Source organism: Papaver somniferum, chromosome 4 (assembly GCF_003573695.1).
Source record: "Papaver somniferum cultivar HN1 chromosome 4, ASM357369v1, whole genome shotgun sequence".
Taxonomy (NCBI): domain Eukaryota; kingdom Viridiplantae; phylum Streptophyta; class Magnoliopsida; order Ranunculales; family Papaveraceae; genus Papaver; species Papaver somniferum.
Genome location: NC_039361.1, coordinates 40,851,362 through 40,879,091, shown reverse-complemented (window position 1 = coordinate 40,879,091; position 27,730 = coordinate 40,851,362). Strand labels below are relative to the sequence as shown.

Sequence of the window (27,730 nt, the reverse complement as noted above, 5' to 3'; positions counted from 1 at the left end):
ATGTGTAGCGAAAAATATCATGAATCCATGGATTGTCCTTGGATTTACTCCCGGTGTAAACTAGTTCCTTGTAATGGAATTCGAAAGCTTCTAAAGGTTAAAGATGGTGTTAATTCAGGGAAGAAATTTTTTTTTTGTTCTAATCCTATGTGTTCGTATTTTGAATGGTTTGTTGAAGCTACTGATGCAATTAAATCTATGGCACCTCAGTACAAGGGAGGGTGTGAAGCTTGTGCTGGTGATCACAGATTTGCTGATTGTCCTTGGTCACAGACTCCTTGTAACAACCCCAAATGCCATTCAACTAAGGTGAGGATGTTAAACATAGCTCAAACATCATGGAATTATGGTATTGGGTACCTAAAATGCAAGAAGTGTGAAGATTTCCAATGGGTTTCTGATGCAATCTATGTGGGAAAACAGAAGCAATTTGATAATTATGAAGATCAAATTTGTGCACAGTTTAAAGATAAAGTGCAAATTTAGAACATAATGTCATAATGTTAGTTAGTCTGAGGTTATGAGCATGTCAACAAAGTTAATGTAACAGATTTCAACAAAATTAATGTAACAGATTGGAAGTATTTTAAATGAAATGATCTAGATTAAGAAATAAATTAAAGCATCACTGTCTCCATACTACCATAGATTCATAGATTCATAAATAAAAGGGCATATTGTCAACACACTTAAAACATAAAGTGACTACTATTATGTCTGCAATTACAAACTTCATAAGTCTATAAATGCCAAAAGAAATTAGGGAAAACAGGAACCCAACATTTCTGATATTACTGATATTTAGAGTTAGGCTTTCTAACCCTTTTTGATGGTGGTTCAGAAATGTTGATTGTTTGGCTAGAGATATTAACAGTACCATGATAAGTTTGGTTAAAACAGGCAGATGAAGGTTTAGCAGAAGTAGATGGATGTGGTACCTTCCTTTTGGGTGCAGTGGAGGAGGATGGTGCAGTTGTCTTATCCTTTTTCTGGGAACCAGCTGAAGAAGTAGATGGTGTAGTAGCAGCTGCTTTTCCCTTTGACAATGGTGGTGGTACATCAACTGATTTCTTTGATGCACAAGTTGTTGTTTTCTTTGATGCAGATGTTGTTGCAGTAGTTGGTGCAGACCAAGGTAGTTAATTTCGGATTCCGGTTTATCTCGGTCCCGAGCGAGACACTGGTACAACGTTGTCTCGGGGAGATTCCGTTTTCAAATTTCGGTGTAATTTCGGTCCCAACTTTTATAATAAGAAGTGTTTGTTGACAGGTTCAATTACCAGGCGTAAACACTAACTCTCATATGGATTGATGAGAAATTGTGCTGAGGCCAGAGTTCTGAAAGACTATTAGTAACAATTAATTCCATTCACAAATAAAATTGGAAGCATTTCACATCCACATCCAGTTCCAGAGGTTATCAAGAATGTATCATGATTGCACAACCAAGAAAAGCAGTCTCACGCACTAAGTAAACGTTACAAAATGTGTACAAAGTAAAGGAACAACAAGGATATTACAATTCTAATCAATATAATTTGATTCATCATAAATATCATCATCTAAAGTAACTCCATCATTCCCGACACCATCGAGTAGCCCATTTTGAGTGTCCAACATCAAGTCATCAGTATCATATCCATCATACTCCGAGTTAGTTGGATACGTAGACTTACTTCGAGAACTACTGGCACCTTTACTACCAACAGTCCCACGTTCTTCACTAACTATCACTTGCAAATCATCAAAAGTTACATGATCACCATGAACCTCCAAGTCATTCAAATTTCGTAACTCCAACCATTCATCATTTTCATCATGCTCCTCCAGAAAAATAGGATCATTAACTTTATCATTATCGTTATATTGTTGGATTTCTAGGTAACGACGCTGCAATTTCTTATTATACTGGATAAAAACACTATCATTCAATTTCTGTTGCGTTATGCGATTTCGTTTTTGCGAGTGCAACTGAAATACATAAGATAAGTAAGTAATTCAACTAAAATACTTAATAGTAAGCACATGCTAATTTTTTTGTTGCTTGTTGTCATAAGAACATAGGGGTATACAGGCATGTTATGTTCCTAGTTCAATCGACCTACTATACAGAGCACTTAAGGGAAATGAGTTATGGTCAAGTCTTAACAGTAATACAACACTCCACAATCAATTAATTCAAAATATAGGTACTGGAATTGCATGGTTCGTGCATATTCAGAATATTACTAATCAGTGTAAAAGATTAGAATACTTACATTTTGAAATGTGCTCCAGTTTCGCTCACATGGGGAAGCAGAACAAGTAAGACTCAATACTCTGATTGCAAATTTTTGTAGGTTTGGCGCATCGATTCCTCCAAATGTAATCCACCATTCATCTGTTATAAATATAAACAAAGTAGTTATAAAATCTAACACAAATGTAGTCAAACTTTAAACTTAAAGAACAAACAAGCTTACGAGGTTGATCCTTATTTCTTCTTCTTTTGCAAGACGGAGTTCCCAAGATCCCAACAACATCAGCATACTTTCTCAATTCACCCGTAGCAGCATCAAGTTCATCTTCATTGGGTATAAGCCTTTGCATTGCTGTATGAAGTCCTCTTTTGATTTCTATGTACTTTGGATCACTATCCATTTCATAAGCTTCAATAGTGTAGAATATGGAAGGATTCAAATAGTATGCCGCACAATGTAGAGCATGATTAAATTTATTCTTCCATCTTTTCTCAAAGAAAGCCTTAATTACACCCCACGTATCATCATCTTCACTGAATTTCTCCTCTAGTTGATTCCTTGCTATCCTCATTGCATCATAAAAAGAAGGCATTGTAGGTTTGCGCTCGATGTCCACCAACCTTACAACCTTAACTAAAGGCTTCAACACACTACAAGCATAATCAACATCTTCCCAAAATGTGCTACTTGTAACAATTTTAAGTGCATTAATTCCAAGAGTTTCTTTTGAAAATCTAGTTTTTGCCCACCTATCATTCACAAACACCATTTGTAAAGGAGTTTTATACTTTTGAAGACTTTTTAGTGTGTAATACTGAGTTGCAAATCTAGTCTTTGTAGACCTATGTAAGTCTGCACGTGTCAACTCCCTCATCAAGCACAATACTTGAAAATGAGCATAAATGTAAGTAACAAGTCTTTTACCTAGAATGACGGCTGTCTTGATTCGCATAAGCTTGTCACCAAGTTCTTCTAGCATCAACTGGACACAATGAGCACCACAAGGAGTCCAAAATAGATTCGGGTATTCAAGCATTAAATCTTTCCCAGCCTTTTTAAAATTTGAACCATTGTCAGTAATGAATTGAACCACATTTTCTTTCCCGACATCTTCAATTACCTCCTTTACAAGCTCACGTATGAAATCAGCATCATTGGTTCTGTTTGACGCATCTACAGACTTCAAGAAAACTGACCCTTTCGGACAATTCACCAAAAAGTTAATAAGATGTCGTTTTTTCCCATCTGTCCAACCATCGGACATAATAGAACATCCATACCTCTTCCAATGTATCCTAAATGTATCAACAAACTTCTTTGTTTCTGCTAACTGGTCCTTGAAAAGATTTGTGCGAATCTGATGGTAAGATGGCGCAGGCATAGCTTTACCATATTCACCAATTGCATAGATCATTTGTTGGAAACTTGGACATCGAACAGTATTAAAAGATATAGAGTTCTCAGTCATCCAAGCTGAAATGCTTTTCCATGCATCTTTCTTTAACTTCTCTTTCGCTGAACTGTTTCTGTCAAGAGTGGCTTGCTGAGTTTTCTGGTGGTCTGTCTGCATGAGTAAATCCATTGGACCCCTAGAACTACTTTGGCTCTTGAATTTTCTTTTACTCTGACTCTGAACAACTACTTGATTACTACTGCCCACATTAAAATCCTTTTCAACTTCTTGTAACTCATGGTCCTCATCATCAGTATCAGCATCAGACTTCTCATCAGATTGTGTGCGACGATACATAGCATCAACGTTATCCCTGTGAGCTTTCTTTAACTTCTTTATACTGTCATTTTGTCTAATTTCATTTATAGTTTCAACTGTTGCTTTCATACATGATGAAACATTCCCTTTGACTTGTGTGATATGCTGCTTAAGCCTAGTAATTCCACCACCACGCATTTCTTTGTTACAAAGCGTACAACTTAGTTTCTTCGGAAATGCAGGATCTTTGCACGTAGCCCATTTCCATGCTGGATCTCTTGTTTGAGTCAGACTAGAAGATTGAGGGAGTATTGACCCACATGTAGTGTTTGATTTGTTAGAATTGGATGCATTAGAAGAATCCATAATCACAACCTGAAATTCATGTCAAATTGAAATTATGAGAACAATAAGCAAACTCTATTACCCAACTGAACTTTCTTACAATTGGGAGCCAACTGAACTTGGTACACCACTGGCTAATACAACCAATTATTAGCACAAAATTATTACCACTGCCTAATAAAACTCTACTTATGAACATCGATGTATAGTCTATAAATTGATATCAGATAATGACACAAACATCACCTCAACCACATTCCTAACTGAGAGAAGCATAGAATGGATGCCTACCTCAGATTTGCATCCAGCTGAAAGAAGACTATTACTTGAGCCACCCAAAGCAAAATTAAATACTTCTTGAGCTTAACCAGCAGTTAATACTGCTACCTGAGGAAACCGAACACCCAATTCTTCATTACTAAAGCAAATCAACAAGAACCCTAACATGCATCAAACACTGTCACAACTATGAAGTGAACTCAATATTTAATGACCTCACCAGCAAATCAACAAGAACCCATGACAAATCAAAAAGAACCCATGAAAAACAAATTCAGTAATTAAACAAAGAAAGCTTCAATTGAAATTCAAAACCCTAATCTCAGATTAACATCAAAAGGACTCACAATATGATAGAAAAGTTCTCAAAAGTCAAAATATATAAATCTAGCTTCGATTAACACCACAAACCCTAATCTTGCTTCGATTAACATACCTTGCTTCGATTATGTGAGAGAGAGTCGGAGACTGAAGAAGAAACGAAGTGGAGAAGAAACGAAGTGGAGAAGAGTGAATCGATGGAATAGATATTAGGATTAGTTAGGTTAAATTAGTAAAACACCCTATCTCGGGGGTAAAATCGGTGGAATTTCGGCCGATATAACCGATTTTTTCAGTCACTTTTCGTATCACCGGAATTTCGTATTCCGCTATGTCACGAGCCGAAAAGGGAAATTTCGGCGGAATTTCGGCCGAGATGGCCGAAATTGACTACCTTGGTGCAGACAAAGCCTTCCTCATCTTCTTTGTTGGTGCAGCAGTAATACAAAACTCATCCCCATTAACAGAACACTCCATTCTAACTCCTTTCTTCTTGGGTTAGACCCAACTGGAGGACCTTGACAGGTAAGGATGTTATGATCAATACCTTTACAAACACTACACTTGATTACTCTTTTGCGCTGCTTGTTCTTCTCAGCCCAAAACTTCTTTCTTTTGACACAAGGTCTTCCCTTATCTCTCAATCTGTGTGGATGTATAATGTTGATATCAGTCTGCAAACAAAATAAAGTTAGGGTTAGTATACTTTAAATGCACAGATCTAGAGAATAATGAAAATAATAATAATACAGTAAAGTAAAAGTACAAAAGTAGATAATATAATTCCCCTATTCAATAAAAATATTCTCCAAACAATGGAAAAAGTTAAAGCATGTGATATCTGGACAAACCTTATTTTCATACTCATCAATGTCTCCAACGGGGTTATTGACCATGAGTAGGAGGTCCTATAGTAGTCCACAGTGTAGTATTTACTGCAGTACCTGCACAACCATATTTAGGTGTAATCAGTGTTCAATTTATACAAACCAACCACCATATTGATATACATTTACTTACTGGGACCAATCAGGATTCAATTCAAACAAGGCAACCACAACATGTATGCAAGGGAACTGCCTCAACTGCCACTGTCTACATTTACAAGTTTGTTGTTCTACTTTTACCACAAAAACTTTGCCACTAGCTTTGTTGGTCACCTCATACACTTTCATCTCTTCAGATGGATTTCTTTCAAAGTTACCTCTAAGATTGGACATCACCTCAATGAGATCTTTTCCAGCAGGAACAAGATCACCCAACTTCCAAGTTGAAGCAAGCTTTCTTCTAGTTGAAAGCAACACCATCACCAAGTGTGTGTACATATCCACCAACTGAGTAAGAGGCTTGTCTCTCATTTTAAGGGTCATGTTATTAAAACTCTCACAAAAGTTGGAGTAGATGTGCTCACAAGTAACATCATGAGGAAACCATGACCTTGCCCAAGACTTTGGATCTGCATCAATCAGGTACTGGTATGCCTGGGGATCTATCCCTGCCATTTCTTGCATGGCCTCCTACAAAATATGTTGGGTATCTAAGTTAAATCCTCTAACAACAAACATGAAAATTCATTCAATATCATGAAACATCATACAAACATTACCTCCCAATGTTTAAACTTGTATGCTTTTGCAGCCTGCCAAAGAAGGAATGTTAGTCTTGGATTCCTGAATCCATTGGTCATGAAATTCAAGTATAGATGCCTGAAAAAAAAACAAGCCAAACATTAACAGAGATAGAATTACAAATGTGTGAATAAGGAGAGAAAAATTCAAAATTAAATTTACCTTAGGCAATATCTATGATTGGCCAAAGGAAATAACCTTTTAACTGATTCAAGTATGCCCTTCATTCTGTCAGAAATAAAAGTAAGTCCAGCCATATCTGGAATCTTTTTCCTCAATTCTTTCAACACCATGAACCAGTTTTCTTCAGTTTCACTTGTGGTAATCATCACAAAAATCGGAAATACCCCATTCTGACCATCAATACCAGTTGCACAGAGCATTACACCTTTTAACTTACCATTTAGATGAGCTCCATCTAATCCAATTACCTTTCTACAACCATTAAAAAAACCCTTTATCTGTGCATCATAGGCTAAAATGACAGACTCAAATCTATTAAGTTCACCCTCTTTGTACCAACTGAAATGACCAATGTTGTTTGGGTTCAATGAAGTAGCAGCTGTGACCAGTTGTGGTGCTTTTGTGTAAGAGCTCTCAAAAGTTCCCTTCAACTCTGCTAAAACCAATTTCTGTGTACACACACAAACCAAATATTAGCATTTTACACATACAACAAGTTAGACAAAAAAAAATTACCAAGAAAACAATTAGAAACATACTCTTGCATCATTGGAAACCCAATAAGCTATGTCAGTATTCAACTTGGGACTAATAATCTTCTTGGCTATATGTTCTGCCTTGTCCACTGGTGATCCAACATCCATAGTCTTCAACAGATACTTAGCTACAAATTTTGCATTGCATTTTCTGTTGTGGTTTGCATTGAGATTTTTACAAGTGTGTTTCATGTCACACTCTCTTACTGTGATTGTGCCTTGCTTTGGATACAGTCTTGCATTCACTTTCCATTCACATCCTTGGAAAACCTTGTTCACACAATATGCATAATGTCTAGTCCTATCTCCCTTCTTCACTTTAAAATCCCTATGTTTCAATACTGAATATTCCCTTAATGATCTCTATAAGCTTCTATGGATCCAAAAGCCATACCAGAACTTATTTCCCCATGTTCAATTTCAGGAATGTTTTCCTTTATCATTTCCAGTCTTTCTTGTTCCTTTAAATGTTGTCCAAAGTCTTGTTGCCACTTAGTTTCATCCTCTTGGATGACATCATATATGGGAACCAAATCATGTGAAGTTTCATTCACTAGTGGATTCTGTTGTTCATAATAACTACCTAAATTGAAATCTTCATAACAATCATCAGGCTCATTACCAACATCTATACCTCTAGCAAACATTGAAACCCAATCTTCATAATTGAACCTTTCTTGTGTTTCTTCATCTTCACTTTCATATTCACTTTCATATTCACTTTCATCTTCACTTTCATGTTCCTTAAACAGAACCTCAGACCTATCATCAGGATGACACTCATCTGAATGCACATTAGGTAAATTCATTTGGTTTTCATACCCATGTTCTTGGTTATCTTCAACAAAGGCTTGTATTGGAATATCTTCATATCCCTGTTCTTGGTTGTCTGCAACGGATGCTTGTGTTGGAATATGTTGCTGGGCCATATCTTGCTCTTCATTCACAAAATCAATTCGTGTTGGTCTCATATCAGACTTCTTAACATTGTTGTTATCCTGTTTATTAAGTCTTGGACTCCTCCTAACCTCAACCCTTTTACTCACTAATTTCTTCTTCACTTGACTTATCACCTCAGTCATACAACTAACACTACCAACACTAGCAGTATCACAACCAAAACCCCAATGCTCTATTGTAGGAATAATATGAGTAATCTACAGTCTTACAAAATTGCTTTTATTTGGTTTTCCATTATTCCAAAATGATTGAAACATTCTTTCTGATTCACACTTATCACATGCATCCCCATTATCATCATTAAATAAAAAAAATTCAAGTGTTGGATCCATACCATGTTCATCTACCAATCTTTTCTTTAGCATAGCCATGAACTTGTCACCACTTGTACCAACTTTACAATCATAACAATATAAGTCCTTATATGTATTACCTATATCAGTTATCCAGAAATCCCTATCATGACTACCCATTCTGAAACAATGAAAAAAAAGAAAAACAGATCAATAATCATGATCAAACTAGCAGCAACTTCAAATTATCACGATTAAAAGAGATACACAACACCATGATTCCCAGTAATGATTTTAGGGACTTTATTTTTGATACATTTACCTGAACTGAAGACACAGTGTGTTATGAAGATACTAAAGTTCAATTGTGCTGATTTTTTAACAGGCTAATAACTTTTTATTAAACCCTAATTGTGAATTTTGGTATACCCAAGCCCTAATATCAGAAAATGAAATTTCCCCATTTTTGGTATAAACCCTAAACTCAGAATATTACATTCCCAATTTTATAAACCCTAATTCTATAAACATAGATTGAGAACGATTGAAAAATATAACCCTAATCAGTTATAAACCCGTTTAACGAAGAAAAAAAAACCCTAATTTCAGAAAATGAAATTCCCAATTTTGTGAACGCTAATTTTACATAGATTCAGAACAACGAATGAAGGAGAAACTATATACTGAGTCTAAATAACGATCAAAATAAGCCAAAAAACCATAAAGAATTTAGATGATTTACCTTTTTCAGTAATATTCTCTGTTCAGTTCTTCACACCATTAAAACTCAGCAAACTATCTCGATTTGTCTCTCTCGAGATTTATTTCTCTCAATCTGTCTATTTTTCGATCTGTATCTCTCTCGATCTTGTATATTTAGGGTTTAGTTCTTCCTCTTTCACTCCATCTCTCAATCCGTCTCTCTCTCTCTGGATAACTTTTTCTTTCAGGTTTTCTGTGGATGAAACTCGATGAAGAGAAGATAAGATCTTTGTACACACGTATGGGTTCACACGTGCACTACTATGACACTTGTCCTAGAATGACACTTGTCTGTGATATATTGGGACATGTGGCATCAAATGCCCAGTCATCAATGATGTATTATATTATTATATAATATCCACGTGGTCAAATGATGTTAGGACACGTGTACGAGCCCCTCATCTGTCACCGTTAATTTTCTTCGTGATCTGAATATCATAGGATACGAACACGTGTCCCGAAATATGATCACTCACCATTGCTAATTAGCAAGGGCAATTTCGGAAGTCAACTCGGGCGTTGACTAGTCAAAATGCCCCGATTTGACCAGATATCTCTCTTGTAGTAGTAATATAACGGATTGGGACATTTTGACTTTATTTTTAACTCCGGGGCATTTTGACAAGGTGACCATCGAAATTGGGACATTTTACCTCTTTGCCCTCTTCAGATTTAGAGCCCTTGGAACCTTGTACTTGTAGTAAGTCAAGGCTAAGGAATAAGGAATGACCGTCTTGGCTGAAGTTAGACATCCTAAAACATTGATAGTATAGTCCCACATTAGAGGAAGCGATTTGGAGGGTTTTGCATATATGAGATCAAAATTGCAGTACATACCGCCAATTAGCAATTAATTGGATGCCCACCTTAATAGCCCTACATGGGCTATCAGTAACCTTATATTATGATGATCTATCTAAAGGCATTAGAGGGAATCTCCGGCCCTCTCCAACCATTGACTAATTGGTTTTTGTTTTTTTCCTCCTCTCCAGAGAGATTTGCTTTCCAACGGAATTAGGAGGAGGTTTTAATGTTCTAGACAGGACAGTGAGATTTTAATTTGGGTAAAAGTGCAACCACTCTGATGGTTTCACTTTTTGTCTGCCCTCCATTATCTGGGTTAGTGAGAAATGTTTAACAGTATGTGATGTCTTATACCAGCAGCAGAAGTTTTGTGATACATGAGTGGTGCATCAAAAGTATAATCTTCATATTTTCAGTTTGCTTTTCGTTTTTGAGTTCTGACAGCAATGCACGAGCAGGTAAACCATGGTATCAGCGTGACAAGTGACATGCGTAGAGAACCCTAGTTTCCAGAGCCAGATGCCGCCCATTGAGTTTCCACCTTTCCATTTCCTTGAAAACCTACCACTACAACCTAAACCACCATAAAAGCAAGGCAAGATCTCATTTCATAACCACTTCAGTCCCTGGCTTAATATCTCTGTGAGTTCTTGAATGTTTAGAAAAGAGAGATGGAGAACAAGAAGGATGTTGGTTTAAGCAACTATTTTCAGATGCCATTGCATTATCCAAGGTACAACAGGAAAGATTATGAAGACATGCCTGAGTGGAAGCTTGACAGATTGTTAATGGAATATGATTTACCAGCCATGGGTGATTTAGCTTACAAGAGAGAATATGCAATGGGTGCTTTTCTCTGGCCTGATATGGTCCCTGCTTCTTGCCCTAAGTTCCCTATTATCAAGTCTTCTTCTCCACCAGCACCATCAGTTTTTAGAAAGTGTTTTCTTGGGGTTAATCTCCCTCTGAAGAAGAAGAAGAAGAAGAAGAAGAAGAAGAAGAAGAAGAAGAAGAAGAAGTCTGAATATATCTCTTCTGCTTGATAGGTGAAAAAAATATGCGACCATTATTACTGATCCTAGTACTTTCTACTAATTCTACTGATCTTATGTCTCTTCTGCTGTTCTGCACTTGATTAAGCCATGCTTTTGAACTTTTTGATAGTCTGTTAATTTTTCAACCGTAATGCATCTGTTACAGTCATTTAAGAATGGAATCAAGATTTACCACTCGAAAACTGGTACTTTTTATTAGGACTTGAACAAAGATCCCTTTGCAACTTTTGGACATTGAAGCTTACAAATTTACAGTATGATTATTTAACCAAGTGCAACACTGCTAACAAAACTATGACGGTAATTCTTTTCAGGAGCTGGGTTTGAACCCCATATAACAACTGACCTTATTTTCTCTCTTTCTAAGATATAATAAAATCATCAGCATGTACAGATAATGGATACAGTTAAAGACGCCAAAGGTAATTGCAAAAGTTTCATCCATGAGATGTGATAAGAGGTGTTTTACGCGTCCATGTCGAGTCCTGGATAAGCAGGCAGGCTCATAATGCGTTTGTCGACCACAGGGCTTCCAACTGTGAAATGGTAAAGAGACTGATAATCTGACCCTTCTAGCCCGAGATAGGAATGAACTGCAAGAGATGAAAATTGAAAGCTTTCAGTAACACTCGGTATAACACTCTTTTAAGAGCTATAGAATTCCAGGATAAAACCAAAATCTAATCTAGCTAATATAAAAAAAAAAAAAAATTGTACTTTCGAATGTTCTGGTTGGACATGGTGGAATTGTCAAAAATGTTACTCTGTCTAATCCATACAGAAGAGGTTTGGTAGTTAACAACCAAAAGGGTATAAAGTGTATATATGTTTGAAGATTGGTTTCTCTCACAGTTATGTGTGTGCACACAACGTGTCTGTCACTAGTGTCACTGAAGGTAAGCTGCATCTCCACGTCCTAAGCTATATTTCATCTCCACCAATTCTTCCTAACAATTTAAGAACCAATTAAGATGTTTAAGACTTGTGTTCCGTGACGGAGTGTTAACAATAACAAATGCTGGCCGATTAAAACGCTACCCACTAACCCTCTTCAAAAACCTATTCACTAGTAGGATTACCAACCAAAAACTACTGAGCATTTCAAGAATCTGAATGAAAACCCAAAGATTCAACTAGATCTAGTGGAATCCCACATAGCAGTAAAGCCCTTGGCTGTTTTAGTTAGCTGAGGTTCTCGGTGTCAGAATACTACTAGCCTAGTAAGTAGTGAGAGAGTAAAGCTTATTTAGTTGTTTATGATGAATCACTCTGATTTCCAGAACCAGTTAGAGTCCATCTTTCAAAAGGTTTCGAAGCTAACCACATATCAAAACATGGCTGAAATCAGTGAAATGCTATCTCTAGATTTGTGTACCTACAAACTGTTGCAGCTGAGATCATAGATACAAAAAGTGCTGGAGGATTGGATTTTAACAGGCCACTTTTCTAGACGTGTCTTTCAGGAGTTCGGAAGTTCATTACTTGGGTGATCAGTGAACAACGTAAATATACCCAGTGTTAAGAGTTCTTCAACTACCTTCCATAGAAAGATGACTATGCAATTTAACTCAAGTTAAATCAACAGATTCATGCTAGAACAAAATTTGTCTACCTGGATCATCAAAGTAGCAGCCGATTCCGGTAGCAGAGATTCCAACTGCATGTGCCTCAAGGTATAGTACCTGACCAAGAATTCCAGTCTCCCAAAACAAACGGGGATACATCCAGGCATTTTTCTCATGCAAAGTCGACTCAAAGCGAGCAACCATGCCCAGGCTGAAGCAGCCATCTGAGGCAATTTCCTGAATATAGCAAGTCCAAGAAAGAAAGAAAAAAAATGAGAACTGGTGTCACATACTAATGCTCGGCCTCGGTTTCACAGAATCAATTATATCCTTACTGATCTAAAGAGGTGAAAATAAATATTTATTAACTTAGATGATCTGAGCAGTTGTTGCGGACAGCTACTACTTCTATGGGAATGACAACACAATATGTAACTGATTCAGTAGATATACGTCACCCGAAATCATGTAACCAGGTTCTTGTTGCAGTTTTCTGTTACGGAATGCTTAATCCAATAATCGTTTCTCCACGTGGAGTTTTATGTAGAGACTTTAGAAAGGTCAGTGTGGATTCAAGTTTCAAAGTTACGCATTCAACTTTTGAGGTTATTTATGAAGTGCACAATAATGTTGTAAGGTTTTTATTTACTCTTCCTGAAGAAGAGAATAGAACTTCAACGAAAGGAGGGTCCAATTCCTGTGATGAGGTAATAAGCTAATCGAAAATAACAAAGCAAAGTCCAAAACAAAAAAGGACACGTACACTCTATCCAATTGATCCTGAGCTAAATCCTCACACTTCAACCTAAATGATTTTTCAAAACTTTTCCTGATAAGCAAAAATTATGTAAGAAAAACAAAATGAACACACCTGATGGCACGAAAGCCGCTGTGCAAGCGCTGCATGATCACCCAGTGCAAGTCTATAAAGCGGGAGATCAGCTGGACAACCCTCTGGCTTCTCCCAGTCAAACTCATTTCTTGTTAGTCTTTTAATTTCATCAAAATGATCTTCATTTCTCACCAAGAAATACGAACCCTTCTCTAGTCCATTCACTCTATGAACAAATAAAAGTGCATGAACTTCAGCATCCCATGGAAGTACTCGAAATGGCAAAGCAAGTTGTTTCCCTTGCTTCTCCCCTTCGCCCGAAGGAAGACAATGCAAAAGAATTTGATAAAATGTCTCTCTTTCCATTACATATTTATTATCCATATCTACAGCACTTCTTCTCTTCCTTATAATCTCCCTCAATTTAGAATCTCTATACACCTCTTCCGAAATCAACCCACTTCTCTGTAGAGAATTCACACAAAACCCGTCTCTTGTCAGCGGCTTCTTTACAGATTCAGCAGTCTTATAAATGACATCCCAACACACATGTTCTTTACTCAAAGCATTAGCTTTTCCCTTCCACTCCAAATCCGAAAACACTTCAGATATTTTCAAACTCAATTTCTCATAATCAACACTGAATTCACCAATCCCTTTAGGAAATACAACAAGAACACAATCTGGATGCTCAAATTCAATCTCAGGGAATTTTCCTTTCTTACTAACAGATGGAACCTTAAACCCTGAGCCTAAACCCATAAGTTTTTCCAAATCAGAATACCCCAACCCGTCCAGAATCTTAACATCCCAACCGAGCTCACCTGCAGCAATAGTCACCGCACCAATAGCATGACCAACATCATGATTACAATACCTGAACGCCCTCTCCCCATACTTCCAAGCTTCCCGCCAAAAAATCGAAGAAAGCCCAATCAGAAAAGACCCTTCAGGAAACAAATTCTGTAAAAAACCTTCAGGAATCTCAGCTCTGAGCTCCAATGAATGTTGTTTAGGTGCATAATGTGCAACAAAAGAAGAATTACAAAGAGATGAAATTTTAGGTGATATAATATAAGCTTCTGTTGGATGTAAATTACCACTACTAGGGTTAACACGAAGTGACCAGGTTGAAAACCCAGCAGTTTTCCAAGCTGATAATGCTAAAGAATCGTAGAAAAACTGAGAAATTGTTGAATGAGTAATGGGTTTTGATGATGGGAGTGAATGAAATAATGAAGAGTAAGATAAAGGTGGTTCATTTATTAGGGATTCAGTTTGTTCTAATGGAAGGAGAGGAGAAGAGATGTAACGACGAAAGGGGTTTGGTTGATTTGCCCAATCAAGACCATTTGGACCTTTTGCGTAGTTGAAGAAATTGTGTTTTGTTTGGTTATGGTATTTTATTACTTGATTTAAGTCTTCTGATGATGATGGTGGTGGTGAGGCTGATAAAGAAGAAGACATTGAAGATGTTGTTGAGATTTTTCTAATTTTGCAATTTGCGAATCGGAAAGTGGTAGTAGTGGGGGAAGCGAAATGAAGAGAGGGGAAGAATCGGTAATGGAGGAGTTGCATTTTAGCTGGTTCTCAAAGTAAATGAGAAGTTTCCAGATACTTTATGGGGTTGGTGAATCGGAATCGGTGAGTTAATTCGGTAACTAGGTATTTATTGGGTTGTAACCCGGTACGAGTCTAAGATCAATTAGCTGATAAGACCTCATCTGAATTTGAGAATGTATTTCATTTGAAAACTAAAGTTCAACAATGAAACAACCGAAGATTATTCATTGCAACATTTAGAGAGAAACAAAATACAGTGGTAAATAAAGGTATCGACAGTAGTAATGGTAAGTCGTAGGCAATTATCGTTTGATCTTCCATAGTGATTTGTACAAAACGTCTTCCCAAGAACAAAATGACAGGATACAGCATTTGACTTCAAGGTTGGAAAATTCCATTTAAAAGCTAGGACATTCCCCTCGGTACCCTTTTTTTTTCCTTTCTTTTACTTTTTGATGTTTATATCTTCCTATAATTTGATCACAAAAGAAACAGTCTCCCGAACTCCATTACACGAGTCATGTTCATTTGCACGCTCCCTGCAGATAAACTTAGTGAGTTTAAAATCGATACAGGTGAAAACTTAAAATCCCTGCAGGCTCCCTGCAGATAAACTTAAAATCGATTAGCATCATGTTATGTTTCTCAAATCTTTAAAATCCTTATTTGTTTTCCTGAACTCCATTTATCTAGGATCTAGCAAATAAAAAGTGCTTCCATGACTAACCTAAGAGCTATGGCTCTTATTGAACAACACTAAATGAAAACCAACTACTTTGTAGGCAAAACACATACCTCATATGAAGAGATAATGGGACGAACTTGTTCAAATATTTCCTCTTCTGGTCCTACAGCATTGATCTGCATATGCACATTGATATATGTTAACATAAACACTGGCGAGCCAAAAAAAAGAAAAAAAAAACTATGTACAAGTTGTCTATACTCGTAATAAAAAATCTTCACACACAAGTTAACTGAGATGCCATCAAATATATGCTTTTGCGCAAAGATAAAACAGCCAAGTTGCTAAGAGAACCCAACTCCAACATAATATCTTAATGCAGGCAGTTGGAAAAACTAGTCCACATAAAATGTTCAAAGCAGAACTGAGTAATCACCTTGTGAACTTTTCCCTTTGCCAAGTAGTAATTGATGACAGGTAAGTTCAATGACTCGTAAATTTTAAGTCGCTTCTTCAGAGTATCTATATTATCATCAACTCTCCCCTGCATTCATTGATTGGTAACATAAGATCCTGTAATTTAGCATTCAACTGAAGGTGAAATACCAAAATACATAAAAATGAGAACCTCATTACGGCAGAGAACCCGCTTCACCATTTCTTCTTCGGGACAGTCAAAGTAAAGCACAAAATTTGGTTCTGCTCCCATCTGCATACCACTTTAATTACTTCGCAGACATAGAAAGACATAATCATTAGCCCTTACGAAGCAATTACAGCTTTAAACTATCAAGACAGTTCCCATCAATTAGGGTAGGTCATAGACTCATACACAACAACTAGATCTCTTGTTTCAATTTACTTGTTATTCAGAAGTATACTTCCATATACGCCGACATATAAAATCGTGAAGTCACAGTATGCAAGGGCAGGGCTGTTATTAAATTGCCATATACTCCGAGGTTCATCCCCAAATCAGCACAACGTTAGGTACTTTCAACTCTTACGTGATTCAGAAATCACTTAACCATTGAAAGAATAAAAACAAACAATCAAATTTCTAACTACGCCTAAGCAAGAATTCAGAGAAATTTTCAGCTAATAAAAAAACAGCATCAACAACAGAACTCACGTTCCAAAAATCCTAGTATATAGATTGTTGTAGCTCAACATGTTGGTAACGTAGTACTAATAGAACATGGAAACTCAGGAATTACCTTTTGGAACTAATTAGAATTAGAAATGTGAAAAACCTAACTCTCTTTGAAGATTCCCGTTGGGTTTAGAAAAGTATTAACAGGTTAATGATCATATGGTATTAAACTTTATTAAATGAGAAACTCACAATTTTTTCAAAGGCAATACGGTTCTCTTCACTTCTTGGAAAGCCGTCTATGAGAAATTTATGGTTTTTACTTGACTCAATAGCCCTCCGGATCAGATCAACAGTCACTTCTGATGGAACAATCTTTCCTTGCTTGATAGTTTCGAGGATCACTGCACTGGATTCAATATTTTCGACCAACTATCAAAAACTTCTGAAAACTTTGAAACATGAATCAGATACAATTATCTACAAAAGGGAAACAGATAAATAATGACTATGTTATACCCTTTTTCACTGTTGGAAGATATTTCTGTCCTTAACAAATCACCGGCACTTAGGTGTGTGAAACCAAAAGTATGTGCAATCTTTGCACATTGTGTACCTTTACCGCTACCAGGGCCACCTGAAAGCATATCAACGAGGTCTCAATAGTAGTATCTTGTACATAATTTGCCGAAGACACATTATCTTAATGGTAAATACAACTATAATTTATTTAAAATAAGCACTAATTTGGTTTTGGAATATAAGGATCTTGATTACTTACCTAGGACAAAAGATATAAATGGAACTTTCTCTCTGGAGGAAAATCCCCCCTTTGCCTACATGAAGGGAACAAATGAGTATTGCTCAGTTTTCCATGAAAATACGGTCCTGTTTATACCCTTGAATGTAACTGGATGGATTATTCCTAGCTGGTGTATCCCATGATGCAAGAGCACCAAAATAAAAGCTCCAATTTTTTATGGTAAAGCCACGTTGAGATCTAATCCATAAAATTACTTCTAGTCATAGATACTGAGATGCAGTTTCTCGAATTTGGGGTTGTAAGAAGTAAGAACCATCACAAAGCCACTCTTTTGTATGATGAATGACCTAATGGCCTCACTTGTAAATAGAATGAGTTAAATTTAGTCAGAAGTATGAGCTAAACGTAAATGCATACCGGAATTTCAATTTCAGTGGCAAAGAGCTCCACAAATTTCAATGTATAAGCCGCCTGCAATAAATATCACAATGAGTTACATCAACGAAACTATTTGGACTACCGAAAGACGGTAAAAATTTACATCAATGCGAAAAAGTGATGTTCAAAGTTGCATATCATCTCTACACTTTGTAATGAGGTTTTGAAGAAGCCATTTTTCTCTAAAACTCATATCACAGCCCGCTATGTGTATGAGATTCGAAATGCTACACTCAAGTGGAACATGGAAATAATCTAACAGATGAACTTAGAGAATCAGAGAATGATCCCTGCCTTGTAAATCAAGGTCAAACGATCCATTACAATTATGTGATCTATAAGCATCCACTATAGCTATGTGATCTATAAAACTCAATGAATACAATATAAGCAAGACACACACATAACCCTAGTAAGCAATAAGAGATAAGAGTTTGACTCCACTAAATGTTTTAATTTTTATGAAGATCAATCAATCAAACTAATCTACAACGAGCAACACAATTATTATCTTTAATCCCAAAATCTAAGAGAATTAAAGGAAAATTCAACGTATTGATGTATGTTTTATTTCTGCATTTTTAAAGTTGACAAAATCGAAATTAGACAAATGCAATTTCATAACAAAAGATTCACACACCTGATTAGGAACCACATACGATCTGAAGGTAGAAAACAACACTGAAGAATAAGAAGCTAATTGTCGCCTCATCTTTTAGACCGTGTCCCTTGGATTTTCCAGCTTTGTGTTTCAATTACAGAAGACGAGATGATTTCCCTTTTGTTGCCGTGCCTGAAGCATTTGTATCGAAGTTATAAAGGAAACTTTATAAATAACTATAAAGACGACAATAATCCCAGAAAAGAAATATTCTCCAAATCATCGTGATATTTCAGCCGAATGTAATGTTCAACCATACTTAGAAATAGGAATCCTTAACCGTCACTACGTCCCCTTTCTTTTCCTTTTCTCCAAATGGGCGGAAATTATCATGAGAGAAACCAAAATCAGTGAACAGCTGGGAGAAAAGAGGAGATGGCACTTCATCTGAATCAAGATTGGGAGAAACTTTAATTCAGGAGAGACGAGTGAGATACATACCTGAATCCGATGGTTGCTGTGTGTGAGAGAGACAGGGAGAGAGAGAAGGACAAAATAGAAGAGAAAGCACGGAATAGTGTTTTTTTTTTTTGTTTTTTCGAGTAGAAAGGTTAAAACTGTTACGTCCTAAGGATGTGCCCGTCCATCTAGTTTTCCCTTTAGTTGTATATAAAAAAAAACTATTACAACCTGATTTCTCTAATTTAATATTTTTCGTTTTGTCTCTACATCTTTTTCCTTCACTTCTAATTCTCCTTAAACACGTTATCATACAAAAAACTACATCGTAGAACTAGATTGAATCGATTGTTTTTTTTTTCTACACAGATTAACGTCAAGTTAATATTGTAATCGTTGGAACCAAATCAGATAAGTGAGATCTATTTCGTCCTATATATTTTATTTTGTTGTGGATGGACACTTGGTCTCAACCATCTACTCACAAGGTTCCTCTAACGCCCCAGAGAGCTCTAATGCTAAAAGAAGTAAAAGAACCAGAGATCATGGAAGCTCTTCTCAATCAAGCTATGCAGATCAGAATGAACATCAAGAAACCAACAACAACATGGAAGCTAATGAAGCTTACTATAATAATCAACTCAACAATGAATATGGAGATTGGGACAATCATATTGCTCAAAATCAGGGAAACCAAGAGTGGCAGAATGATCAGGTATATAACACTCTTAATCCTTTCTTCAACATTCAATTTCAATCTATTCTCACTAAGACAGTTAACAAAAAAAATCATTGCATTACCATGTCAAGAAGTTTTTACTTTCTCAAATAGACTTGTGCACATTTAGAATTTTTTAAAATTACAAAAAAATTAAAGTTCTAACTTGGAATGTCCAAGATTTAGGCAACAAAAGAACAAGGCAGCATCTGAATGATTGCATTTTCAACTATAATCCTTATATCATTTTTTATCTGAAACAAAAAATAAGATGGAAAAAGTTGATAAATTTCTAGCTAATTTAGGTTATCCAAACATCAAATTCAGGAAAACATAGGAAAGTCTGGAGGTCTTGCACTCATGTGGAAAGATGGTTTAGGTGTTGACATTTTGCATACTTCTAAAAACATGATGCATCTAACTGTTTTCTCTCGAATACAAGACAAGAAATGGATGTTATCTTGCTTATATGGATCACATCATAAGAAAGATAGAGAAAAACAGTGGCATTTTCTGCAAGAACTGGGAGAAAAACTTTCAATTTCTTGGGTCATTCTGGGAAATCTCAACATCACCTTACACTCTTCAGAGAAGCAGAGTTTCAGCACAAATCCATCACCTTCATATAAAGTAGTTCATGACCCCATAGATCAGCATGGTCTCAAATACATTCCTTTCACAGGCTCTCCTTTCACTTGGACAAATCAGAGAAATTTGGAGGAAAATGTGAAAACAAGAATTGACAGAGCTCTAGCAGATAACAAATGGTTCCTCACTTATCCCAACTCAGTCATAAACAACCTTGTACCACATGGTTCAGATCATGCACCAATACTTCTGCAAACTCATTCAATAACCAAAATAAACTCAAAAATTCAGAGATTCTATCAGGTCTGGCTCACCCACCCCAAATGTAAAGAAGTCATTGAAGAAAGTTGGAATGCAGCAGAAAATCAGCAGATGTACATTGCATAAAAAACTGAAGGCAACATCAAAGGCTTTGGGGAAGTGGAACCATAATGTTTTTGGCCATATCAACATAGAAATTAAGAAAGTCCAAAAAAAGGTTCAACAAGAGAAAGACAAAAGAAGACAGGATATTAACAAAATCAAAGCTCTGGAAAATGAATTAAATTCTTGGTATGACAAAAAGGCAGCTATCCAATATCAGCAATCAAGAGAGAACATCATTAAAACATAAGACAAAAATAACAAGCTCTTCCACTCCAAAGCAATCAAGAGAGAACATCAGAAGGAAAAGAAACCATATTGATACTTTGTTGAATGAAGATGGAAGTTGGGTTTCTACTAAAAAAGAAATTGCTTAATTACTCACACATCATTTCAACAACACCTATTCTTCTTCAAGTCACTACATAGATGCAGAAATACTTCATCTCATTAATCCTTGTATTATAGAGGAAGATAATCAAAAGTTAACACAAATACCAACTGCAGGTGAAGTTAAAGAAGCAATGTTCAGCATCAATGCTTGGGCTGCACCAGGTCCAGATGGCTATCAGGCAGGATTTTTTACCAGCACACTTGGAATATAGTTGGAAAAGCGGTAACATAAATGATCCAGAATTTCTTCACCCATGGAGTTTTTCCTAGCACAATAAATGAAACTTTTCAATTCCTCATCCCAAAAAAAGAAATTGTCACTAAATCAAATGAGCTAAGACCAATAAGCTTGTACAACATTACCTATAAAACCATCACCAAAATCTTAGTTGTTAGGTTGAAGCCAATTCTTTGTAAGATCATATCTCCATGGCAAACAACTTATGTTCCAGGAAGAAATATCCAGGACAATGTTATAATCGTTCATGAGATGATGCAATATATAAAGACTATTAAGGCAAATCTGGGAGTGGTGAGAATCAAGCTAGACATGGCTAAAAGCATTTGATGGGATTGAATGGGATTTCTTGCAATAAATAATGAGTCATTTGGGCTTCTCACAAAAATGGTGTCAACTTATTCATCATTGCATCAACACAACAAAGATTTCAATTCTTGTTAATGGGTCTCCAATGGATTATTTCAACCCTACAAGAGGACTCAGACAAGGTGATGCAATATCCTCGTATCTTTTCATTTTATGTATGGAAGGTTTTAGTAGACTTCTTACAAATGCAGCTGCTCAGAAAATCATTGAACCAGTCATTCCAGCAAAATCAGGTCCAGCAATATCACATTTGTTGTTTGCAGATGACTGCATTCTATTCAGGAAAGCTACAAGAAGATCTATAAACAACCTGAAGATATTGATTCAGAAATTTACTTCTTCTTCTGGGCAAATGGTCAACTTAGAAAAATCCAGTGTCTTCTTCAGCAAAAATCTAAGCAAATAGGAGTGTGAAGATTACAGTGAAATGTTACAAATGAAGAAAATTGTGGAAAAAGAAAAGTATTTAGGAACCATTTTACAAAGTCCAAGAAGTAAAGACAAATTTTTTGATTCTTCAGTGGACAAAATGGGAAGTACATTACAGACTTGGCATGGAAAGCTCACTTCTCAAGCTGGCAGAACTACACAAATCCAAGCCTCTCTCAGCACTACATCAAATTATCATATGGGTCTTTTTGAAGTGCCAAACAAAACTATCAAAAGAATGGAAAGGATACAAAGAAATTATTTCTGGAGCAAGAAGAATACTAAGGGTGGAAATAACATCTCTTGGAAAAAAATTAACAGACCAAAAAGATATGGTGGTCTGGGAATCAAGAAGTTTAAGGTTGTCAATTTATCTCTTCTGGCCAAGTTAGCTTGGATACTTCTTGATGAGAAACATGCTATGTGGTACAAATTTTTGGAAGAAAAGATGTTTCAAAGGAAAAGACTTATTAGATGATAATACCTCCAAAAAAAAGAAGCTCTTGGATCTGGCACAGTATACAACAAGGCCTCAAAATTATAAAGTCTTATTATATGTGGGAAGTAGGAGATGGTAATTCGGTTTATGCTCATAAGCATAGGTGTTTTGCACAAGGAGGAAAGCCTACAACTACTCAGAATTCTCAAGCTAACACTAATATCACAGTTTCAGAATTCATTGATAAGGACACAAAGAGCCGGAATATCAACAAGCTGCAAAATCATTTCACAAGTGAGCATATTCAAAAAAATCTTCTCATCAAAATTCCTAGCAGTGGCAAGGATAAACTGAGATGGCTTCTAACCAACTGTGGTAAATTCACCTCAAATTCTATTTATAGAGAATTGATGAAAGTTGAGAATCAAAATCAACTTCAATAAGAAAACTTAATGCAAGAATCTCAATGGCTATCATTATGGCATCTGGAGGTTCCTTACAAGATACAACAATTTTTATGGAAATGTTGTCATGATATTCTTCCAGTCAATTTGAAAGTTAGCAAATACAAAAAAGAGGTCAGCAGTCTTTGTAGCTTCTGCAATGAAGAAGAAGAAACCAGCTCACAATCTTCTTTGCAACTACAGATTCTCTGATGAAGTTTGGTTTGGCATCTCAGAAGCTCTTTATCATTCAAAGAATTTGCACAACACCATCAAGGATTGGGTCATATCTTGGTTTGCTAACAATCAGCCTCTAGAAGCCAAACATAGTAACCTTGGTTGCATAGCTGCTTGCACTCTATGGAATTTATGGAACGCCAAATGTGAAAAAGTGCATGAGAACAAGTCTTGTCATCCTATAAGTATAGTTCATAGAATAATCACTTACATGAATAGTATAAATATACACACTTAGAAGCACATGAATATAGATAGAGTAGGCATCAATCCTCAGGAGATATGGAGGAAACCTCCAGACACTTGGATAAAAATTAATATTGATGCTTCTTTTCTTTCTCATAATATTAATGCTAGTTTTGCCTTAATTGCTCGTGATTCCACAGGAAAGTTATTGGCAGCAATAGCCTACTCAACAAGAGCCAGAGATGTGAACCAGGCAGAAGCTCTGGTACTTCTTAGAGCTTTAAAATGGATCCAAGAAATGCAGTTCCAGAAAGTTATCATAGAAGGGGATAACATGCCTGTAGTTACTAGCTGTAATGGTAAGGTTGAAAGTTTCAAGTGGGAAGATCAAAACATTATCTTAGAATGTCAAGACTTTATGCACAAGTTTGAGCGGTGTCAAGTTATTTTTCAGAAGAGATCTTGTAACAACGTTTCTGATAAACTAGCTAAGCAAGCCAGGACTAGTATCAGGTTTCAAATTTGGCTAGATGAACCTCCAAATGTAATTGCTAATATTATAGCAGCTGAAAGTATGAACTAGGTTGTTTATCTTTAGGCTTTTTCTGTTTTTTCTAGTCAATTAGTCTGTGTTGAGTCAGTCCTTTGTACTTGTTTAGTTTCCTTTCAATAAAATTCCCTTCTTTGCTCAAAAAAAAAAAGGTTAGTGACTATCCAAAAATACGAATTGCTATCCAAAGAAAAAAATATCACTTAATAATTATTTGCAAGTAATTTTGGGAAAAAATGTGGTTGTCCAGAAATACGATTTGCTATCCAAAGACAAAAATATAACTTATTTGCAAGTAAATGCGGTAAAATATTGTTATAGTGATTTTTTTTACAATAGTTGTATATCCATAAAATATTTGCACTAAAAAAGATATTCCCTCTGTTTTTTTTATCTGTCCTAATTTTTATTTTGGTCTGTCTTTTTTTATCTATCCGCTTTGTTTATAGACATACTTTTCCCTTAAACTATCAAATATAGAACCCACGTTTGGGGGATATCAAAACTAACTGGGGGATATAGCTACGTGACAAAATAGGGATCCAAATATTAAAGCTAGGTCACCCCTTATGTAATTATTTTTTTAATTCCTAATCTAGCCCCCACTAATCACGTTTAGTGGTTAATAATAATTAATAAATTTCTAAGTATTTGGGGGATAGATTAGTGTGTATTTTTATTTGATTTTGTGTTAGTAAGGTGAGAGTAGAATTTGAGGGAAAAACTTTTTTGAGTAAAATGGAAGATGATTGTGAGGAGAGAATTGCAGCTGCTGAATCTTTAGCTCAACTACAACAAGAATCATATCTTCAATCTTCGGTTAATGATAACAACTCACAATTGGACTTCTATGATGAACCAACACCCTTGGATCATGATTTTTGTGAGCATGAAGAGTTTTTTGAAGAACCTTCACAACAAAGTAAACATGTTCAACATACAAGCAACCCCAACACACAGGTAATGCTGCTAAGAGGTCGAAAATTTGATTTATTTTTTTTTGGAACCGCCATTTTTCCTCTGAAAAAGCTTGGTTCCGGTATACACGTAGTATGAATACTACGCCGGAACACCTATTTGCGGCGTGGTATTCATACTACGTGTATGCCGGAAGTACATATCCCCCATTTTTAAACAGGTGCCGGCGTGGTGTTCAACCCAAAGATCCATGCCGGTACGCAGTAAAACTTTTTATCTACCACCAAATATTCTATGGGATCTTCCTTCCGGCATGGTTCACTTCCATTTTACAATGCCGGAACCGAAAGAAAAACATCCAGGAGTCTAAGTATTTTGAACATTATTACCGGCGTAGAACGTGAATTATCGAGCGCGCCGGAACTTACTTCCGGCGTAATTTATATGTTAATGCCTACGCCGGAACAGGGTTCCGGCTTTGAAACTTTCACTTTTGTAAATGCCGGAACTGAGGGACAAACATCCAGGAAACATAGAATTTTGAACATAAATACCGGCTTGGCACATGAATTATCGAGCACGCCGGAACTGATTTCCGGCGTGGTTTTTATGTTAATGTCGACGCCGGAATAAGGTGCCGGCTTGGTTTGAAGGTTTTAGGGAACGCCGGTATCATCTATTCCGGCATGAACATTCTTAAACAACAACGCCGGTACATTTTCGAGCATGCCGGAACTAGTACCCGGCATAATAATTTAAATGTTTTTTGAACTAATTCATTTTTCTTTTCATTCATTCCTTAGATTGTGACGTACGTTGAACCAAAAAACTCCAAACCGCTTGGTCCGGATACGTCTGAATACTATAAAATGCCTCCGGTATGTTACCAAACAATACTTTTCATCTAGTTTTTATAACTTTATGTGGTGATTTCTTGTAATCAACCTTATAAGTTTTCATTGTTGTCCTTATGTAGGGAAAACAATCTCGAGAGGAAGCAATTGCTTGGGCAAAAAAGAAGGCTCATAAACACATGTGTGTGCTGGTGAGGAATACCGAACGTTCAGATATACGTTTTGAGATGGTCTGCGAGCGAAGTGGGAAATACAAGAAGGATAGCCATAAGATAAAGGGTTATGTATATCCAAAGAAGACTAATAGGGTATACAAGACTAATACGAGGAAGGATGATTGCCCCTTTGAAAAAGCGGGGGTCTAACAAATCCACCCAATATTTCGATTAGCAATCTGTATGGACAAACTCCGAAAAACTTTACTAGAGAATCAACTAGACAGTCAGACTCAATCTAGATAATAAGTATCTCAAGGAGTTATTATCTCAATCTCTCGATTTGATTTTTACTCAAGCTAAAATCAATAGCGAGTCTTTATCAAAGAGAGATAAATTTGACGGTACCAAAGACCAATGTCCAAGGATCAATCAATATCAATCAACAACCAAAGGTTGATCTTAACGCACAACCTGTGTTATTTCAATTATAAAAACAAATATAATGCGGAAAAGAAATAACACAGACACCAGAAATTTTGTTAACGAGGAAACCGCAAATGCAGAAAAATCTCAGGACCTAGTCCAGATTAGATACACACTGTATTAAGCCGCTACAGACACTATCCTACTACCAATTAACTTCGGACTGGACTATAGTTGAACCCCTATCAGTCTCCCGCTGATACAAGGTACAGTTGCACCCCTACGCCTCTTATCCCAGCAGGATACTACGCACTTGATTCCCTTTGCTGATCTCACCCACAACAAAGAGTTGCTACGACCCAAAATCGCAGGCTTTGATAATAAACAAATCTGTATCACACAAAAAAGTCTATCAAAGGATAAATCTGTCTCCCACAGATAAACCCTAGTTTTTGTTCCGTTTTTTGATATGATCAAGGTAGCACAGGAACCAATTGATTAATCCGGTCTTATATTCCTGAAGAACAGTCTAGATAAATCAATCACCTCTCAATACTCAATTCCTGAATACACAAAAAGAATTTCGAGGATTCACGAACTTTGAGACGAAGAACGTTCGTGACTTCTTTATCTTACCTATCGGAGAACTCGAACGTTCTCAAGCCAATCAATCGATTGTACTCGTACGATAGCAAAGTAAGATCAGATCACACAACTACGATAAAAGTAGTATCGGTCTGGCTTCACAATCCCAATGAAGTCTTTAAGTCGCTAACCCGAATTTAGAGAAGAAACTCAAGGGTTAATGGAGATCGACTCTAGCGAGCGCACTAGTATCACACTAGAAAGATGTGTGGGGATTAAGTTTTGCTCTAGATAGATGTCTCCTATATATAGCCTTTCAAATCAGGGTTTTTTCTTAGATATTAAGCAAACTCTATTCACTGTTAGATGAAACCTGATTTAAATCAACTAATATTTCTCAAACGTTGGATCGAAAAACAAAGCTTGTAAACACACTTGTGTGTAGACGTTTTCCAGGTTCGTGAAAACCGGCCCAAACGTGTACGTTCATGTTGGTTCAATACAGTGACCAAAAGGCAACCATATGAGCTTCTCATATTGACATGGTTCCTCTTTCATCATAACTAGTTCATTTGAATTCAAACATACTAGTTAGAGAGTCATTCAATTGCGATGAGATCTTATGTAACTACACAAGACACAATTGAACTCAAGATGATTTCGATTCGATTGAATCGTCTCAATGAACATTATAGCCACGGTTTACATTAAACATTCCTT

General features: G+C 36.3%; 2 protein-coding genes across 4 annotated transcripts; both read right to left on the bottom strand.

Moving 5' to 3' along the window:
• Positions 1-11,287: 11,287 nt before the first annotated feature.
• LOC113275241 lies at positions 11,288-15,095 on the bottom strand. The gene is made up of 3 exons (XM_026524712.1): positions 13,557-15,095; positions 12,733-12,922; positions 11,288-11,713 (listed from the first exon to the last, which is right to left on the bottom strand). The coding sequence occupies exons 1-3, from the start codon at positions 15,093-15,095 to the stop codon at positions 11,586-11,588; spliced, it is 1,857 nt and encodes a 618-aa protein (XP_026380497.1). The 3' UTR covers positions 11,288-11,585.
• Positions 15,096-15,277: 182 nt separating this feature from the next.
• LOC113275240 (UMP-CMP kinase-like) lies at positions 15,278-19,268 on the bottom strand. Of its 3 annotated transcripts, none has more exons than XM_026524708.1 (11): positions 19,162-19,268; positions 18,980-19,024; positions 18,700-18,852; positions 18,039-18,092; positions 17,640-17,694; positions 17,378-17,495; positions 17,111-17,267; positions 16,394-16,474; positions 16,202-16,309; positions 15,876-15,941; positions 15,278-15,683 (listed from the first exon to the last, which is right to left on the bottom strand). In XM_026524708.1, the coding sequence occupies exons 3-11, from the start codon at positions 18,769-18,771 to the stop codon at positions 15,561-15,563; spliced, it is 834 nt and encodes a 277-aa protein (XP_026380493.1). In that variant the 5' UTR covers positions 18,772-18,852; positions 18,980-19,024; positions 19,162-19,268; the 3' UTR covers positions 15,278-15,560. The 3 variants fall into 3 exon arrangements, with proteins under 3 accessions (XP_026380493.1, XP_026380496.1, XP_026380495.1); XM_026524711.1 differs by having other exon boundaries at positions 15,278-15,619; positions 19,162-19,265; XM_026524710.1 differs by lacking the exon at positions 19,162-19,268 and having other exon boundaries at positions 18,980-19,129.
• Between the last annotated feature and the right edge of the window lie 8,462 nt (positions 19,269-27,730).